Source organism: Rhipicephalus microplus, chromosome 7 (genome assembly GCF_043290135.1).
Source record: "Rhipicephalus microplus isolate Deutch F79 chromosome 7, USDA_Rmic, whole genome shotgun sequence".
Classification (NCBI taxonomy): Eukaryota; Metazoa; Arthropoda; class Arachnida; order Ixodida; family Ixodidae; genus Rhipicephalus; species Rhipicephalus microplus.
This window is the reverse complement of record NC_134706.1, coordinates 270808-291635: the sequence shown is the minus strand read 5'-3', so window position 1 is coordinate 291635 and position 20828 is coordinate 270808. Positions and strand designations below refer to the sequence as shown.

The following is a 20828-nucleotide window of genomic DNA, read 5'->3' as shown; positions in this document are numbered from 1 at the left end:
TTATCAAAGCCCGTTCCCAGGAAAAGAAATCCCAAGGAGAGGTTGTGCCCACCGCTTGATCTGCCAGAAAAGCGGCAACGGCTCAGCGAGGTGAAGTGTTCTGTACCCTTTGTTGAAGGTGCATGTGGCCGAGGACGATGAAGAATTATGGCTGAGCACATTGAGTTGGGTGGGAAGCATTATACCACACACTCGTTGCGCAATTAGCATTGTGTGATCACTGGTTGTTATCTAATGCGACTCCTTGCTCTACACCATGCCTGTATAGAGTCTTTTTCGTGAACGCGTTTCAGGCTTTCGTCTTTTCCTTTTTCTCTGTTTAGCTCTCAAGACTGATTTTTTTTTATCCGATTGTTTTATTGTGAATATATTTTTCTTTTGTGTTTGTTATAAGTCAAAACGGCCAATAAAGAAAACAAAACCCAGCGTGGCTCTGTAGTAGTATACTGGACTGCCACGCAGAGGGCCTGGGTTCAAATCTCATTCCAGCCTCGGTATTATTTTCTCCTTTTCATCTATTTTTTTTTCATGTCCATCGGTTACATCGCCAACGGCGACGCCGCTCAACGCAGGAACGGGCTCCAAAAAATTTCGGATGGTGAGGGGGTTCACGGGCCCGGAGTGCCACACGCTGGCTACGCCCCTGGTTTGTTCTAAATTGAAAAAAAAAAAAAACAGTTCAGACTGCAATTTCGCAATTCGTTCGATGTTTCATTGCCTCTCATTTGTGGAGTAAAATATTTTTGCAGCAGAGGCTTGCGTTTAGCGCACAAAAGAACAACAACCGAATAAACACTTCAAGCAAAAAAAAAGCATGCAAACGAAGGTGCAGCTATAACAAGAGCACATTTTAATCACTCATTCTCGAACGCCGAAGGTGACGGTGCTCAGCAAGCACCGTCACCTTCGATTTCGGCACTACAATCCATGGATCTTTGGATGAACCAGAAGCTTGATAGCGTCTGCGATTAAAATTTGGACTGAAATTGTTGCCGTGTCCACAAGTTATAGAAACCGCGATTAAAAAATAAAAGCGCGAGATCCAAAAGCGATCTGTTTCAACAAGTCACGGCAAAAAAAAAAAAAACATTGCTTCCCGACATTCTTAATTCACACTGGCCCAACAATCATAGCTGGCAAATGGAGATGCAATTACATGTGCACGTAGCAGAATGAAGACAGTGGAATTTAAACGCACGGCGCTAAATAACGGCCGATTAGCTGCGCGACAAGCAGACGACTACACGGCGAGCGGACGTGTAAGCGGGTGTCAGCGCCCCCTAGAGTTCTCTTTTCGATGCATCGCGGAGCGGCCTCAGAGCCGGCGGCGCGGTCTGCACACTTCCCCTATTCTAGACCATGACCTACTACACTCCTGACCTGCCCAGAGAGCACCTCTTCCAGCGCCCACGTTCTAGTTCATACCTTCTGCCGCTAGGGCCGTAACCTACGAGCGGCGTGGCGCTAGGCAGCACCTGCTCGCTGACGTCATCTTCACTCTTTGTGGTCAAATTTTGACCAACAAAGCACTCGTAGTGCGTATTTATGATCCAAAATTTAGAATTATTCAGAAATAATAATACTAAAAGACATTCAGAATTTTTTTGCAATAAAATGCACGCGACCACGCATAGGCTGCCCTACATCGTGTAAATCTACGGGTTCCCACGTTTGTCAACCAGTGTGCTATAAATACTCAAGCGCTCTGAACACCTTGCTTAACCAGCAATGTATGGGAAGAAATAGTCACATATATGCCGCCAGTTCACTGCAGAATGCAGGCATTCTTATACCAGCGCCTACAAAACAACCGTAAAGAAACAGACGAACAGGTTATAGGTAGCGCCACCTACGGCGAGCGATTGAACGAGAGCGGGGACACGCGCTCCCATAGGAACCCCGCTATCTGAACAGGTCAGGAGTGTAGTAGGTCATGTTCTAGACACTGTACTCAAAACTGAAGGCAGGCCAACTCCGCTGGGAGCGCGAGCTATTCCTGACATCTTTCTAGAGGAGGCGTTGTTTTAGGAAACCCTATGCCTTGTTCTAGTACGCTCTAGTAGTAGCAGTCACTGCCCAAGATGGCGGCTATGCGAAATCAAAACTGCTCGTGAAGAAACGCCTCGGCTCAAAAATGACTAACAGTTTGGCGAATATCTTCCTACCCGTTCAACTGTGCCAGGGCACGGGCGTGCTCGTCGGATGCGCGGACGAAGCGGAGACTAACATCGCTTGCGTCGCGTCGCTCCTGCTGCCCGCTTCCAAGGCTACCAAAGCCACGGTGGACGTGTTCAGGGGCTGCTTGGCGCGGTGCGGGAAATCGTGCTTCATCGGGCTGCTCACGAGAGGCGAGGACCATGTGGTTTTGGTGGCTCATGCCAAGGAGACGCTCGACTTCTGCATCCAGCTCGACGATTACGGCAACGTCGTGCAGTCCTTCGTGAGGCAGCCCTCGACGAGGACGATGGTCGTGTTGTACGACGCCCACGCGCTGGAAAGCACTCCTAGCTTTCGCGAGAGCGGTGTAAACGCCTTGGTCGGCTGGTTGCTCGAGTGCCAGGGGTTCAGATTCCCTGACGGTGTCGTAGTCGCCGGCGTCTTGTACGCCAATGCCGACCCGAAGGAGATCTCCTTTTTGTGGCAGCCGGCGATATGCGCCGGTTCTTTTATACACGCAGCGAAGAAGGCAATCAAGCACAGGCTACCAACCCGGTAAGCGCTACTATATACTCTAGCGCTACGCACCGTACTGTCTCTCTCCTGAGTGTTCGATATCGTAAGAATATTGTGTTAGCTGATCGATACTGCAAACACACTGGCCACATGTAGACACGTTGCTAAACAACCCTCGCGTGCATGGGTATGCGCATATTTTAAGTGCGAATGCACTTTATAAGCGACCCTGAATCCGCGGTGCGCCTCCTCCTTTCTCCTAGCAACGGCGCTAGGAGTGGAGAGAAGCGTCTGTAGCAACGGCGCAGCGACGTCACACACCACGTGATTGCGCGCGCTCCGCCCTCCGCTCCGTGGCTGCGCGCGCCGACTTGCTAGAGATCGGCAAGTCGTCATAGATATGGATCCATCGCAGGCATCAACCTCGACTGCGATACCTCCAACAACGAGTACAACGCAATCGAATGCGAGCATTGCACGCGTCGTTGAAGATGTCGCGTCGGTTGAAGACAAGGCAGCGCGGCGAAGGGCCCGTGATGCCGAACGCAAGCGGGCCGCGGACATAACATGATTATAGAGCAAATTTACTCTCACATATACGCGTAAACTCATTAAAATTTCCCGAGAGGGTCTAATGGTTCCTGGGAATCGCAATGTGATCACACGGGGGACTTTACATTAACTCACTGGCGAATGCCAACGGATTTTAACTTTACTCCCCCTCATAGCATCACCCCGTGCACTTAACCATGTTCACCTTCGGGGAAATGCTTGGGAGTTTTTTTGTGGGTATGGTCCTAAAAAAAAGCGCCTTCCGTGGGAAATTACGCCATCTAATCAAGGCAATAAACGAAAATACCGTGGTTTCATGTTTACAGCCGTCTGTAAATGTACTAGCTCTAAACATAATATATTGTACGAGTATATAAAGAAATTTGCGAAAAATAAGGTAAGTTCCAATAATCAAACTTTATGTGGCTTTATGTACCTGTGGTTGTCGCAAATAAACTGCTAGATACCATCAGCTTTTTTTTTTCTTATATTGAGTTTCTTATAATAAAGCCGCACTTTTTACGCCGTTGGTAATTTTCAGACTGTGATAATATTTGCTTCATAGCGATGTTATATTTGTGCCTCAACCTCTCTTACATTTACGATAGTGGTTGTTTAGAAAGAAGAGAACGAAAAACTACAGCAGCTGCCAAATACATACTAAAGTTCCACTGTAACTGTTTACCGGCTCTGTTCCGGAAAGGTCGTCCTTCGAGGAAGCTTTTCTGTATCGCTATTCGGTGTAAATGCATTTTGTAAAACCCTTCATTTCTGTAAGACCACAAAATAAAAGTTGTAGCTTTATTCTTTGGACTACACGAAAAACTTGGCCGCTGTGGACAGTGAAAAATGTGCTGTATGCTGTAGCCCAAGCAGCCCGCCTTTCTTGACAACAGTTTCTGTGCATTATACCACAGAATATAGCCTTAATCTGTTCTGTTGACCAGACTACCACATAAAGTTTATCTTTATTTTGTCGGTCACGTTCTGTGGACAACCCACCTCTCTTGATGACAGTTCTATAAGTGACATAGTTGCGGTGGTTTATTCCGTAGCTAGAGTATCTTTATGGTATATTGTGACTAGTCCCATTAATTAGGGAGGCAATCGCTTAGCTAACTCCAAGGGCTGACGTATCAGCCCCCCGAAATGCACTACAAAAGCGTGGAGAATTTAGAGTCGGGGCAAGATTCTGTTTGGCGTTGCAGAAGTCGGTTGCTGGACTTCATGACGTTCGGGCTTTTCCGTATGGTTCCTGTGTATTCTATTCTCTGTGTGGTCTGTTGACACGGTCGTTTTATTTCGTGGTCCGTGTGTGTTGCAGAAGCGCGAGCCCTCTTTTTTCGCTGTACGTTTTATTCTAATATTAACAGATCAGAATCGATCGCGCCTCGGAAGCAGGGAATTTGCAATTTAGGAATCGAAATAGAGAACCCACGCGCAACGAGGGATTTACCGTGGGAACTGAATGGCGTTGCAAAACTTTGCACGCAGCGTGGACAGCATACATCGTTGTCACTGAAGTATGAATACCTCCGTTGCTGTGCGTATATGTCCGTAGTTGTGCAGGGACTCAGGCAGCTCGTGCTCATCACAGACGCTGGCAAAATACTGAGAACCCTGAAGCGGCAGGTAGGTTACTGGCAGCCTAGTGACACGGGCACACCATGCACACTTGAAAAACAGCGAGAGCCGATGGGAAAACATTACAGGGAAGCTTGAACAGCAGCAATATGACAACACTGGCCCCCAAGTCTGGCAACAACGTGTGAAATGCTATACAAAGAAACCATGCATCACATCGGGCTTAATTGCCCAAGTCTACACCCTAGTGCGCTACACACCGGCAGACATCGCAGAAAACCGAGGAAACTCAACGACTACAGGCAACGCCCCAAATGAAGCTGAATGCAGGCTCGCGATAGCGCTGGGTTTCCGGAAACCCAGCGATAGCGCTGGGTTTCCGGCAACCAGATGAGCACCTGCATCGGGAAGCGGTTGCTGTTATAAAAAAGCGTCTGGATTGATGGTGACAGGCAAGCGCCTTGAAGGTATAGCGGCAGCGAACACCGCAGAGCAGACATTTTAGTCACCCTATACAGAGCTATATGTGTTTCTTGGTTTTTTATTGTTGTTTTTTTATTGGCCAAGATCTGGAAGCACCGTTGATCGCCCATTACAAAGGGAAGGGCCGCAGAAATCATCATCATCAATCATGAACTAGGTAGGGGTAGTGGGACGAATGGAGAGCGAAGCAAGCAGCCGTGGTGAAGATAAACACACGGAAATCTGAAATCTTCGTGCGCATTGTGGTGGCGCCACTGTGCCTTTCTCTCAACAACGTGCTTTCTGACAGCAGGCACTGAAGAATATAGTTGCTTGTGTGTGGTATTCTTGATGATGTGATTAAAGTAATGCTGAGTTAGATAGGAAAACCTCGGCTGAAGATGTATTCTTTTGCACGAGGTTGTAATACTTGGTATAAAAGAATAAAACTGACTACACTGAATGACTGCGGTGGTCGTTTAGACCCTTCACAAGATTCTGTAGTTTAGGGCTGGACAGTGCCGCGATGCAGTAGTATCTCAGAGATACTTTTGAGTTCCTGTAGTGAGATACATTTGAAAAATGTATTTGTATCACAGTATTGAAATACTTTTCTGCTGTATTAAAATACGGCAAAGACACGGTTATCTCGCTACTCTTTTTTTTTTGGAACTGAGTCAACATGTATCGATATTGAAAAAAAAAAAAAGCTTTATGCACGTAGCTAGGCAAAAGCGCCCCGCCAGTCGGCGACACATTGAGATCAGCCAGGAATCCCCCACACGCACTGAATATTCCATGTGGTTAAGTGTTTAATGCAACTGACGGCAGAATCGAGGAGGCAGTCTTGAATCTCGCTCAAGGCCGGTGCAGCACTGTCAGTTTTATTTTCGGGAGACAATTTTGGTATTTCGTAGTTATATAACAAAGTTGTGTTCGCCTACAATAATAGGCAGCCTTTTCTATATCACCAGTCTTGAATTGAAACTGAACCGGCTACTGACTGTCTATTTTAGAAGCTGCTGTTACTTTAGTGTATTTAGTGTAAACCTTCTCGCCAAAACAGATCGATCATGTGTGTGAAATAAGGGCATACTTTGTCATTAGTGGTGCTTGTTAGTGAGTCGAGTGATACTACTGATAGCATTTTAATTATCTGCAGCATTATCAACAATATTACAGTAAACTTCATCAATGTACTTGCAGAACATCAATACCCATGTAACTTCAAAGTACTTTAGTGTCGGTATTGTTATATATGTACTCCTGTACTTAATTCCGGGAAACTTTTTTTTATCTTTTTGCAAAACTATCTTGGGAATATCCCATTATGTCTTCTATAAATATTTGAAATACTTGTATTTCTAGGCTTCCAGCATGTGTATTTTGATGTTTGAACTTTCAAGGTAGTTTTATGAGCGTCTCTGCCCAGCCCTGGTTTATGTGCATAGATGCGCTCCATTGTCTCAGTGCTACACAAGAACAGCATTCGTAACATTGTGGTTCGTGAGAAGAACAACTTCCTCTGCTCGAATGGTATTCTATGTGACACTCACAAGCAAGAAAGAAACACGAGACTTATTTTGTCTGTGTCTTCACGCATTTATACTTGAACAAAGAGTAAAAAAAAAAAAGCTTGGCAGAATCACCAAGAAGCCTGTGTTTGTATTTGCACATATAGTTTTGGAAGAATGTCTTTGCATTATTTAAAATGGCTTGATTCATTCTTTCAGTTGTTCATCTGCTGCTGTCTCTCTTTTTTTTGTGTGTGTGTTCGGCATCGGCTGTGGAGGGCCGCATCCATTCTATATGAGTAGCCACGCGCAGTTCTATAAGCTTTCTCATTAAATGGTTTCTGCCTAAAATCTCACGTCTTGGAGCTTCCAAGACAAAAATATTTATTCTATTTTTGTTGACATAATGTACAACATCAGCAATCAGGAGTGTAGCATCAATGATAAACATGTCGCACTCGTCATTTAAAAGTGTGGCAAACAAGCGCCAACTGCAATGCCTTTCACCGGAAGTGCACCGTAGTGCCGCCTAGTAGATTCTGTGCTAACGGCCTCACCCAGAAGACTGCCCTCGTCCCGCTACCCCTGTCTAGTTCACTATGGCAGTGCCAAACAGAACCTTGCCACAGTCGGTCCTTTTGGTGCAACAGTGAACGCCGGCTGGTGTCCAGAGAACGGGGCAGACCGGAGAGTTGATAACAAAACGAAAAATATATTCTCAGATAAGGCAGAACAACCAACACGCAAACATGCACACTCGGCAGTTATGAAATGCAATATGACGCCACTCACAAGATACTCGAATACACTCATAACAATGGGCACAAACAACACATGCTACAATGCAATCTCCATTAACTATCCAAGCAACCTTATGGACCAGAATGTCCATCAAACGTATTCAGTTCAAACTTTCCTGGAAGAAAGCTTGAATACTTCTCTTCAAGGCGGCAACATTCCCTCAAGGTCCAGCGCCAGTTGTCGTCTCGCTGCGTTTGAAGTTTCTCTTCCTGGAAACTCTCACGGCAACTGATTGCACTTCTATAACAAAATTTCTTTGCCGGTAACACGTCAGCCACTTTCGCGGTGCTACTGCAAAACAAGTATTCGGCCATGGGCGGTAAACACACTCTCATCTCCTGCTTGTAAGACAAGTATTCACCCGCAGGTGGAAAACAGTTTATCTCCTGATGCGACTCCCCCCTCTGCTGGTTTTGTATGCTCTAGCCGCTGTGTTCCCAAATATCTAGACGTTTCGTTAGCGCGCTGCACAGCCAAGGCTGTGGAAAGGGCGGGACCTTTCTCGTAACGTGACGCAACTCGGCAGCACCACGCCCATTTCCTTCTAGATGTTTTCAGAGTTTGGTGGATGTTAAATCCCGGGAGGTTGGTCAGCGTGGCAGCGGTTCTTTAGAGGAAGAGAGGAGGTGTGTGCACGGGGTCTTCTTTACGCTGCTTTCTGTCGCGTCTGCTTGGTGCTTGGTTTTACGTAGCCATTCTAAATCGGAGGTGCGTGCTTTAATGAGCGCTTGTTAGTGATAATATTACGGGTAACTTATTAATAAATTAAATACGATGCACCGTGCGCGGCGAACAAGATGGCGGCAGTTCATCAACAACCAGCCACCAACCTCGTCTTTCTCTTTCTTGCAGCAAGGCTGTGCCGACTGTTGTGTATCATGACCCCCCGGTGGTAGAAGCACCGTCTCGGTGCTTGAGCAACTCGGATGCGGTAAAAGGAGGGTGATAAGGCTTGAGTCGAGCTATGTGCACGATGTCACCCGAAGGTGACAATGATGACGTTGAATCGGCTGGAACGATCTCGTATGTAACGTCAGTGACCTGGCGAACGACGTGGTATGGTCCAATGTAGCGTGACAGCAGTTTTTCAAAAAGCCCTACACGTTGAGTGGGGGACCAGAGGAGGACAAGGGAACCCGGTGAAAAGTGCACGTTTCGATGATGGGAATCGTAGAGCTGCCTTTGGTGTTCCTGTGAGGCCTACAGGCGGCTGCGGGCGAGTTGGCGTGCGTGGTCAGCTCGCGCTATGGCTTCGCCGGCATACTCAGTGACCGAGGGCAGCAAGGTGTCAAATGGTAGGGCGGGTTCTCGGCCGTATAGAAGATAGAATGGTGAATAGCCGGCAGTGTCGTGACGTGACGAATTATATGCGAACGTCACAAATGACAAATGAACGTCCCAGTCCTGGTGGTCGGCCGCTACGTATTTAGAAAGCATGTCGGTTATGGTGCAGTTGAGGCGCTCCGTAAGACCGTTCGTTTGCGGATGGTACAAAGTGGCAGACTTGTGCTTGGCAGAGCAAGAGCGCAGGATTTCATCAATGACAGCTGATAGAAAGGTCCGGCCCCGTTCAGTGAGAAGTTGGCGTGGAGCTCCGTGTACTAAAATAATATCATATACCAGAAAGTCCGCCACATCGGTTGCGCAACTCATCGGAAGTGCTCGTGTGATAGCGTACCGTGTCGCATAGTCAGTGGCGACAGCGATCCATTTGTTGCCTGAGCTGGAGATCGGGAATGGGCCAAGCAGGTCGAGGCCAACTTGAAAAAAAGGTTCAATGGGAATGTCGATCGGCTGAAGGAATCCAGCTGGTAGGGAAAATGGCTTTTTGCCTCACAGCGCTGGCAGGGCTCACAAGCGGCGACGTAGCGTTGAACAGAGCGGGCAAGACCAGGCCAAAAGAAACGACGACGTACACGGTCGTATGTGCGAGAGACGCCCAAGTGGCCCGCCAAAGGAGCGTCATGAAGTTGGTTGAGAACAGTTGCACGAAGATGTGCTGGTATGACGGGGAGCAAGTCATGGCCATATAGATTGAGGTTACGGCGATACAGGATCCCATCTTTTACTAGGAACATTTGTAGAGATGCGTCGCGAGGGATTGACTCAAGCTTGTCAATGATGGTTTGCAGGGAAGCATCCCGGCATTGTTCGTGGCCAAGGTTGAGTAGCTGCGTCACAGACAGAAGTTCTGGAAAGGTGTCAATATGGGCAGCCTCTTCCACAGGGTAGCGTGATAAACAATCCGCATCTTGATGTGACCGCCCTGTTTTGTACGATACGGTGAACGTGTACTCTTGTAATCGTAGGGACCAACGAGCGAGGCGTCCTGTGGGATCTTTGAGTGAGGCCAGCCAGCAGAGCGCGTGGTGGCCAGTTACTACCCGGAATAGACTCCCGTATAAGTATGGGCGAAACTTGGCTACTGCCCACACAAGAGTGAGACACTCGCGCTCCATGATTGAATAGTTGCTCTCGGCGGTAGATAGCAGTCGGCTTGCATATGCTATAACACGGTAATGTCCGCGTTGGTGTTGCAATAGCATTGCCCCGATGTAGTGCCCACTAGCGTCAGTGCGAACCTCGGTTGAAGTTGATGTATCAAAATGAGCTAAAATCGGCGGTGTTGTAAGGAGCGTCGTGAGCTGGGAAAAAGATGAGGCTTGATCAGCGCCCCAGAAAAACGGAGTGTCCTTCTTCAGGATGTTTGTGAGTGGGCATGCAATGATGGCGAACTCCTTAACAAACCGTCGAAAGTAGGAGCACAAGCCCACAAAACTGCGAACGTCCTTTGTTGACTTCGGAACAGGAAAGTCCGTCACGGCGCGAATTTTCTCGGGATCCGGGCGGATTCCTGTGGCATCGACGATGTGGCCAAGTACGATTATTTGACGACGAGCAAAGTGGCATTTCGACAAGTTCAGCTGAAGTCCGGCTTGACGAAAAACTTCAAGAATCGCCGATACACTTGAGATGGGTGTCGTATGTGGGCGAGAAAACGATAACGTCCTCTAAATAACATAAGCAGATTGACCATTTAAACCCTTAGAGCAATGAGTCCATCATTCTTTGGAATGTGGCCGGTGCGTTACAGAGACCAAAGGGAATAACTTTGAAGTGATAAAGACCATCAGGAGTGACGAATGTGGTCTTCTCACATTCCATCTCGTCCACGGCGATCCGCCAATAGCCAGATCGAAGGTCGATAGTGGAAAAATACGTAGCACCGTAAAGGCAGTCTAAGGCATCGTCGATTCTAGGCTACGGGTAAATGTCTTTCTTCGTAATTTTGTTGAGATGCCGATAATCTGCACAAAAGCGCCATGTTCCATCCTTCTTTCTGATCAGGATGACAGGAGAAGCCCAGGGGCTGCAAGAGGGCTCGATTATGTCTTTTGCAACCATCTTTTCGACTTCCTGTTGTATGACTGTACGCTCGGACGCAGAAACACGGTATGGACGTCTGTGAATGGGACTCGCGTCACCAGTATTGATGCGATGAGTAACAACACTCGTTTGGCTTAAAGCCGTGCTGGCGAAGTCGAAAATGTCACTGTAGGACTCCAGGACATGACGAAGGGCTTCCGCTTGATCAGGAGCGAGGTCTGATGGTACCATGTGGTCAACGTCGACGCCCGGATGAACGTGATAGAAATGGTTCATGGTCTGAGGTGCAGCAATCATCCACTCTGAAGGGTTGAACCGTATGGTCTTGTAGAACAGTAATTTCGGCCAAGAAGATACCTTGTGGAAGAATTTGGACAGTGAGGGCGAAATTGACAATAGGAAGGCATGTGCGGTTTTCAATGATTGTCAAAATGGTGTGCGGAACAGCGACGCCATGCTTAAGCATCACGGCATGAATTGGTGCCACCATGTAATCGCCGTCAGGTAAAGGCGGTGTAGAGAAGAGGTCGGTATGTGTGACACGGTTAGGCGGAAGGCATGCGAAATCAGTGCAGCAAAGGCGACTTTGGGGTGGGTTGGTCAGATCAAAAAGTAGAGGCATTTCAAGGTCAAGACAGCCGGCTAAACAATCTATAAGGGCCGAGTGAGCGGTTAGAAAATTCATGCCTAGAATTACTTCATGAGGGCAATGTCTTATAATGGTGAAAAGAACAGCAGTGCTTCTATCGGCGATAGTCACACAGGCAGAGCACATGCCAATAATGGCGGCAGTTCCCCCGTCGACGACTCGAACGGCTCGGTTCAAGGCGGGTGTGATAACTTTCTTTAGGCGGCGACGAAGAGCAGCACTGATTATGGACACATGTGCGCCGGTATCAATCAACGCGCGCACAGGTACATTGTCTATAGTAACGTTCAACAGATTCAGGGTGGTCGGTAATGTTACAAGAGGATTTCTTGCAGAGGTCATTGTCAATGCAGCTTCACCTCCAGAAGCTGCACTGCCTAGTTTTCGGGTCGGGGGCGCTGCGAATAGGTCGGAGAGGCAGGACGGCGTTGTGGGGGCGAACGAGATTGACGGCGAGCAGAGGATGGTGAGCGGTCGTAGCGAGGTCTCGTGAGAGGTGCGGCAGAATCAGAGGATGTGGTCCGCATAGGGGAATCAAAATCAAATGTTGAAGACGACTGGTGGACAGAAGTGGCCTGGTTAGGAGGCCCATAGCGTGCTGGCAGAGCCCAGTGAGTGCGGCAGTGGCGAGCAATATGACCGACACGTCGGCAGTTGAAGCATATAGGCTTGTGGTCCAGTGTACGCCATTCGGACAAATTGCGCTGTTGAGAGTAGTTAGAACCAAAGCGAGGAGCGGAGTGACAATGATAAAAAGGCTCAGCAGAGTAGACTGGTTGAATGGGGTGTAGGCCGACGTTCGATAATTCTTAACGAACGACGGTTTGTATCAGTAAGATAGTGGTCGATGAAGGATCGGGCGTTGGAAATGGAGTAGCTACTGGTTGGTCTGCCTCGACCTCGCAACGAATGATGCAGGTGAAGTTGTCACATCGGGGAACTGGGCGGACGGCGTCATCACAAGAGGAAGTAGCAGCTGTGTTCGGCAGGCGCGTGATGCGGTGGGTGACGCGGCGGGCTTTAGCCTGTTCTAGACGGCGACATTCTGTCTGGGTCGTGTTGATGCTCGTGACATTATTAAAAACCAGCAGGTTGAAGGCATCGTCAGCAATTCCTTTGAGAATGTGGTCAACTTTCTCTTCTTCTGACATGCGCTGGTCGACCTTGCTACAAAGCGCCAAGACGTCAAGATTGTATGAGACGTACGATTCAGTAGACGTCTGGGCGCGAGTGGCGAGAGTTTTCTTGCCAGCAAGCTGACGACCAGATGAATCGCCGAAAAGATCATTTTCGATTTGAAAAGATCCCAGCTTGTGGTTTCGACTTCGTTGGTTTCGAACCATATCCGCGGCGTGCTGTCGAGGTAGAACACAACATTGGCGAGCATGAGCGTGGGATTCCAGCGGTGGGTAGCACTGACCCGCTCGTACCGGTGCAGCCAGGAGTGAACGTCGATGGTACCGTCAGTGGAGAAAGTTCCAGGATCCCGCAGGGGTAGCAGGGTGACGTAGGTTGTCGACTCGGATCGAGAGACCGGTGGTGATGAGGCACTGGCAGTTGAAATAGCCGAATAGTCCCCGGTGTTGCGACCGCTGCGCGTCTCCATCGAGGTACGGGAGTCGTCCACCTCCACCAATAATGTTACGGGTAACTTATTTAATAAATTAAATACGATGCACCGTGCTCGGCGAACAAGATGGCGACAGTTCATCAACAACCAGCCACCAACATCATCTTTCTCTTTCTTGCAGCAAGGCTGTGCCGGCTGTTGTGTATCAATATATATGTGGACTGCACCTTCCTTGTCAATGGCTGCTTTTGCAAATCGCAATATTCGCTTGTCGTCGTGGGTCTGGACGAGTGCGGTTATGTCTGCGGACATAAGGCATCAGTGTAGTGAAGCGAGATTGAAGACGCATATGCGTGAAAGGCTTGAAATGTGAAGGCGATTCCCACCTTTGGCACACTTGCTGGCCTGACACTTGTGTTTGTTGTTTTATCAGCTGTGGAGAAGCTAGTTGAGAACTGAGGAGCAAAAGTAATCCTGCACATAGTGACAACAAATGATGGCTGTTTTAAAACTTTTTCTCTCTGGTCTATCGCGTGCAAGACACTTTAGTCATTTTCACCTCATTTCTATCATGCAAGAAAAAAATTCAATAAAATTTGCACCCGACTCAAATTTTGAGTTATACACCTGATTGTCCGGGCATAGCAAAAAAAACAGCACTATTTTTCAAAAAAAAAAATCACAGCATATCCACGTAGTGAATGATGATGAATGGGGCGAAATGTCCGTCAGCTCATCTGTGTTTGTCCGTCCGCGCGATTATCCATGCGCCCATACATGGGTCTGTCCGTGCGTTTGTCCGTGAGTCCGCCCTTCAATCGGTCCATGCATCCATCTTGTGAACACTCCAAGTACCGCCATCGTCCATTTCGCATCTCCTGAAGCACATACCCGGTCTACAGCGGGTATGTGCCACCAGTGGCCACATACATACATACATACATACATACATACATACATACATACATACATTCATTCATACATACATACATACATGCACGCATACATACATACATACATACATACATACATACATACATACATACATACATACATATATACATACGTACATACGGAGGAGGAGTGGCATAAGGATCGAGCTTCGCCCCTGTCAGCGATGTCCGAATGAATGTAGTCAAGGCAAGGTTCAAGTTTTAAGAAAAACTGTATTGTGCTAAGTTACAGGTGAATCGGCAGTGGTTACATGTATAAGGAAACTGGACTCGGTGCAGGAGCTCGATCGGATACGTCCGACGCGGCTCGTGTCTCGGCTCGCTCTGCGATGCGTTGCTCTGCAGTCCCGGCTCGAATCTCGGCTTGTTCTCCTCTCTCTCTGGCGATGCGTTGCTATGTGGTCCCGGCTCGAAGGTTCACCTTTGTTTTTGAATATTCGTTTAACCAATGGGCAACCGCGTCGAGTGGACGCGCTCAGGGCTCGGAGTCCACGTTAACGCAGTGCAGCGTTTCCAGAGCAAGCACGGAGACGCTGCCGGAGAATTCAGCTGTGTGAACTCGAGTGCCGCTGACACCCCTAAAAACAGTGCCAATGCCATCGCTAAAATAAAATAACAAGAACAAAGGACATGGTTGACACTTTCGATGTGCTAAAATTGAACACTAAAAAACACACTGAGGCATAGGTAGGACACACACGAGCGCAAACTAACAACTGTTTATTGCACGACAAACATATACAGGGTGAAAGGGAAAGGAAGAGAAAGAGTGCGTAATCTTGCGCATTGCCCACCACGAAAAAGCAACCATCTGCTCGACATTAAATCTGGCCATGTCAGCTATCTAACATTTCTACGTAGAAATATATTCATCATTAGACAAATGAGTAGATGGCGTACTAACGCACCTGTCTTCGCCAAGCCTGTGCATTGTGAAAGCTTCAATGATTTCTCTTTCCTTTGTATCTTTGGATTGTGATAAAACATGCGCAACCAACCATGTAAAACCAATTAGCCCCTACACTGGCCTTTCCGACAAAGAACAGCGTTTCTAAAATTTTCTAACCCTAATTTATCATGTTTGGAATGTCACTTTCAATGCAGTACTTCAAGGTGATGCGAAAAAGCACACTAAGAATAGCAAAATGCACATCTTCAAATGTTTCAGTAAAGTTTGCAGACGTTGACGTTAATGGGGCCCTTCACCACTTTTCGAGCATGGTCAGAGAATGCTGCCCATCGGTAGTAGAAGCTCGCAACAACACGCGAGCCAAATATTATAGCACAACATGCGGCCTGGAATTCACAATATATTATCAGTCAGCTAAAAATTGCTTTCTCCTCTCTCGATAAACGGCGGAATATGCCCAAAAATCACACGTGAGTTACTCATCTATCAGCCATTGGCTGATTTGAACATGAACATTCGAACATGAGGAACATTTGGAAATAAAGCCATAGCTTATTTTGAAGTCTGGTCCACAGAATAGATTTCAGCTTCATTTTGTGGTGGGGTGGCTAGAATGTGTCCTGGACCAAGGAGGTTAGGTCTGGACTACAGAATAGGCCACAGAACACTTGTCCTGTCATCACAACGCCTAACTACCACTCACGGAAACTAACAGCGTCATTCTTGGTTGAAAAGTATTTCACAGCTCAGCGCGCATGGAAGGACTAGTTTGTATTCGCCAAAACAGATGCGCTGTGCTCCAAGGAGTCCGCGTTTCGAGAGCAAAGATGGTAGTGGCGAGCTACTGTAAACAAAGAAGCACTGCGAGCGGTCCCACGTGACAGCATCTGGTCAATACCGACGCGGTGCCTCCCTTGGAGAGGTCGGAGGGGGTGAAAAGAGAGGAGGCACATAAATAAACATATACATCGCTACTTTGCAAAGATTTAGGTGCTTTACGTCAGGTGTCTGCCAGTGTCCAGGCGTTGGCAGGTGTTATATTTCCGCTCTCACTCCTTCTCCCATAGCAACAGGTGCGGGCGTGCGCACTTATCCTCGCTTCTAGCAAAGGGAGCAGGGGGTGGGGGCAGAGTAGCGGATAGTGAATGGAGAGAAGGAGCGTGCTCTGGCGTGTGACAGCGCTCACGCCATGGGAGCTCGGTGGATCTCCCACGTTTGTGGAGGCAGTGTAGGAGAGGGTAGGTGCAGTGGTTCACTTTTCTTCTCTTGCCATTAGCTCTCTCTCCTCCATGCACCCCACTCTCCTGTCCGCTCGCTGGTACATATATGTACATGGAGTAAAGCGCGCGCCTCACTCTCGACCTGGGTGATGAATGTGTAAATAAATGGTGACGGTACAAATCCTTGCATTGTCATTAATTTATTACACCGTGTACTCTCGGTGCAAGAAATGCATTTGCATTTTCTCACGATTCCTATCAAAGAGGGGGGGGGGCAATTTTTGTGTCTTTTCTGATTAATTTGCCTTTCCGTCATAATTATCATACTGCTGGTAAGACCCCAATTATGCATTCCTAGTCCTAATCATCGGACTGAGTGTATAGCGTAGAAATTAGCCCATCAAATAATTCCTCTGGCAACATTGGGGAATGCTCAGAACAATGGTTAGAATGGCTTTGCCCTCTGTATTAAATGGTTGATCGTAAAATGGTTTTGATATTTCTTGTCGCGTGTCTGCGCTTCATGCTTTCTCCATGAGCTGATATCCGAAATGTAACTTTGAACGTTGTCTTTTGTCTATAGTGTTCTTTTTTCTCATAATTTTTCTCACTTTTTTCTTCGATGAATTGTATTTGTGTGTCACACTCTCATGTGCAAGAATAATGTATGTTCTGTTTATGCTTACTATGTTCGCCAGTTTTTTGTATGCCCTCACTGTGTGTTGCTGAACTGTAACCGGCTAGGAAGTTTGGTCAAGAGCTTTTTCTTTTGGTGCCCTCTGCTTCCTCAAATGATGATTGATTGATTGATTAATTGATTGATTGAATGTCACCTACAGGACGACGTCAATATTTTCGACATTCGCCCATGCGACGTCCACTGGCGCGCTGATTTGCAAGCGACTCGATGACCTCGCTGCAGTTGCCGACAGCGTGCAAACACATGGCCGCATCACTCTTCGGTAAATCGTTCTGCATGCTTCGTGCGTGCATTTCACAGTCACTGGCCAACGTAAGCATGCAATTTCACGAGTTCATGATGAGAAATTTCACATGATGAAAAAGCGCGTGGGAAATTTCTAGAACGATGCAATAATTTTCTTAAATTGTGTCACTCGAACCACTCAGCCCTAGGCTCGGTTTTACTCATATCGCCCCTATTAACCCAAATCAAACTTCAGCGTAGACAACATGCATTAACATGCAAGTCGTGGAAGCGAATATCGGCTACGGCGGCTGCATTTTCCGTGAAGGTGAAAATGTTTCGAGGCCCGTGTACTTAGATTTAGATTCACGTTAAGGAAACTCCGGTGGTCGAAGTTTTCAGAGCCCTCCATTGTGACTTTTCTCAATCGTATGGTGTTTTTGGGACGTAACACATCAATAACTTATTAAGATGCATTCGACACCTTACTTTGCGAAACGAATTTTTCCCCTGGTACTATTGTCAAATGGAAATGTATAATGGAGCCGACATCGGAATCATTATTATAACTTTCTCTTGTAGGGTTTTGCCAAACATATTAATTTTATTTCTGTAGTATTGGTCTTGTTTTCATTTTTTTCCTAACATGTTCAATGAATATGTACCATTCTTTTTTGCTTGCCCTCATGGCGTTAATAATCAGGATAGAACAGGGTTCAAAGCTAGGTCCCGTCCATGCCAGCCCAGTATTCTACCACTGAGCCATGCCGGCGCTCGAAACTCCAGCGCACAAAAACCCTGCAAATGCGTTATGACAAAAAGGTACCACATTAACATACGCAATATAATGCGGTATGTAACAGTAAAAGAACAACAAGCCATCACAGAATTTGAATTGCATTACGAGTGGATGGTTGAATGCTTGCAAAGGACGCACCCGTGATTCTTCATCGTCTTCAGCCACTGAATCAATTAATGGAATAGCAGGTACGTTGCGAACGTGTTAGTATTCTCTGCAAGAAAGCTTGCAGGTTGCGGGATCAAATACCGGCTGCATTTTTGATGGAGCCGAAAATGCTTGAGGCTCGTGTGCTTACATTTAGGTGCACGTTAAAGAAACCCAGGTATTCGAAATTTGCGGAGCCCTCCACTACGGCGTCTCTCTTAATCATATGAAGGTTTTGGAACATTAAACCCCAACAATTATTATTATGCATGAGAGCTTGCAGCTGGTTCTAGAAATGGTGCTCTTCCAGCTTTCGCTGTGACTGTGTTGCGCTTCCAGCGCAGGCCTGGCGTATTTTAAATATACTTATAAAGTAATTGCTGTGATGATGCAAGCCAGCAAGGACAGTGGCTGCGGCTGTGCCATCGGTGTGAATGAAACTCGAACAGCGGCAAGCATTATAAGTGGCATAGTGCGAGCCATCCAGTCACGATGGGTATGCGCAGTGCTGAAAAAGTAGGGCACTGCATGCCTGTCTATGGTGAAGATACTATGCCATTTATTATGCTTGGCGCTTTTCGGGTTTCATTTGATGCCTTTTGGCAGCAGAGCATTCACATCGTTTCTTGTTGATTGCATCATTCTTTTGAGACTATTATTTGCTTGTAAGCTGGGTAGCACGTGGCTACTCGGCTCCACAAAGGCATCGCTGTAATAGAAATTACTAAGACGATGCGCTACTAGCAGCTGGGATGTTTTATTCGAATTGCTAGACTGCAACTTATCTATAACGCCTAATGTATTTGCCACGCATGTTTTATATTGATACATTCGGGTTTGACCCGCAAGGACTGTAAGCAACGATCTGCTCAGGATGCGCAGCAGTGTTTGAGAAGGTTCGCAATGACTAAAAATTATTCTGTTAAGACTTGGGTTTGTTGGGTTTAACGTCCCAAAACCACCGTATGATTATGAAAGACGCCGTAGTGGAGGGCTCCGGAAATTTCGACCACCTGGGGTTATTTAACGTGCACCCAAATCTGAGCACACGGGCCTACAACATTTCCGCCTCCATCGGAAATGCAGCCGCCGCAGCCGGGATTTAAACCCGTGACCTGCGGGTCAGCAGTCGAGTACCTTAGCCACTAAACCACCGCGGCGGAGCAATTATTTTTTTAAGATTGTGCATAGGATGCCAATAGTCTATAATGCTTACGCGGCCACCACCGATAATGCTGGAATTTTTGGTAGCGCGTCTATAAAAACTGATGCGCTTTAGTGCTTGTCAGTGCCGATCGCTGGTACGCTGTCTTTTCATTTTTTGGGCACAGGTTGGCCCAGATAAAAAGTTTGTTTGAGCAAGCCAACCGCCTTGTTCGTCAATGTCACAACCATGTGACAGTGTGTTGACCTCGACAATGTCTTCTCTATTTTATTAATGCCAACCAGATGCGCCTAATCCAGCCCTTCACCACCCTCTGCTTTAGCCCTTTCCTGCTCTCGCCTATCGCCTAGCCTTCACGTGCATTTTGCGGTCAAAGAGGAGAGAAACCCTTATGCAGTGCCACATGATGGAGATCATGTGAAGCAATTTTTGTTCAGTTGTGTACAGATCCATGAAGTGGCCTCTTGCATTTGTCGTGTTCACATTATTGGCGGTCACGCTGGCTCTTTAAAAGATACGGTGTTTCGAGACAGCATGTTGCCGTTCGTAGCACTATGCGGGCAACCAACGGAGAAGCGTCAGTGTAACGCTACTGCATGCACTGCTCTTTGATGCGGCGGTGGCATTGCTTCGAGCCACAAAGAAGGAGCACAGAGTAACAAATCTCACAGATGTACAATATTAGAAAGTCAAACACGTCTATCGCGTCTCCTGGGGAAAGCTCTTGGAAGCACGTGTGACGCAAGCAGCGCTACCCCTCATGTAGCGTCGTCGCATCACGACCACTCCCTGAACTATGGCGGACCAACAACTCCCGTTGAGAAGCATGCGTTTGCACTGGCATTGAACAAAATCAAGAAGGCGTTGACCTCGATAACTCGAACTCACCGATGAGAAAATGAAACCAAGCAATTCCCATTGAATGCATGTGTGATCCGAAAAAAGATGCTACCTGAGCTTGCTGATTAGGCAAGAGATGGCTTTGACAGTCTGACGCCTTGCGATAATCTGCATTTGCTACATTTTTTTCGCGAAAACGCAAAAATGAGTCAGAATTAGCTCGGCCCCCTTTCCGCTGTGCTGTACAAATATTAGCCCGTTCTCCTATTTGCAGTGAGCGTATCTGAACGATGAAAAAAAAAAGTTAGAGAAATTTGAAGTCTTTTAACACAAACTGCGCGTGCCTTATGCCACTTGGCTGAGTTTGAGTAAGCAGCCGAGCGCCCTAGCCACTGTTCTACCGAGGGGCATCAATCCATAGGGGAGGGCTATCCATATGTTTACCACCTAGAACTGTTTATCGCGGACCTAAATCTGAGTGCATGGGCCTCAAGCATTTTCGCCTGCTTGAAAAATGTGGCCGCAGCAACCGAGATTCGATCCCGTGACCTACAGCTCAGCAGTCAAGCACTATAACCCCTATAGTCCACCGTGGCGTGTTTCCTAATTAGGATACTGTCAATAACTTTTTTTTTTACTTTCAATCTAAGAGAAAAGAAAATAGTACAGGTTTTCGG

The 20828-nt window shown here is 47.2% G+C and overlaps 1 protein-coding gene across 2 annotated transcripts in view; it reads left to right on the top strand.

Moving 5' to 3' along the window:
• Positions 1-2033: 2033 nt before the first annotated feature.
• Positions 2034-20828, top strand: part of PIG-Q (phosphatidylinositol glycan anchor biosynthesis class Q) — a 40646-nt gene continuing 21851 nt past the window's right edge. For both annotated transcript variants that reach the window (XM_075868430.1, XM_075868431.1), the window contains exons 1-2: positions 2034-2712; positions 17115-17237. In XM_075868430.1, coding sequence (XP_075724545.1) covers positions 2135-2712; positions 17115-17237 — 701 coding nt within the window. In that variant the 5' untranslated portion in view covers positions 2034-2134. The remainder of the gene's footprint in view (positions 2713-17114; positions 17238-20828) is intronic.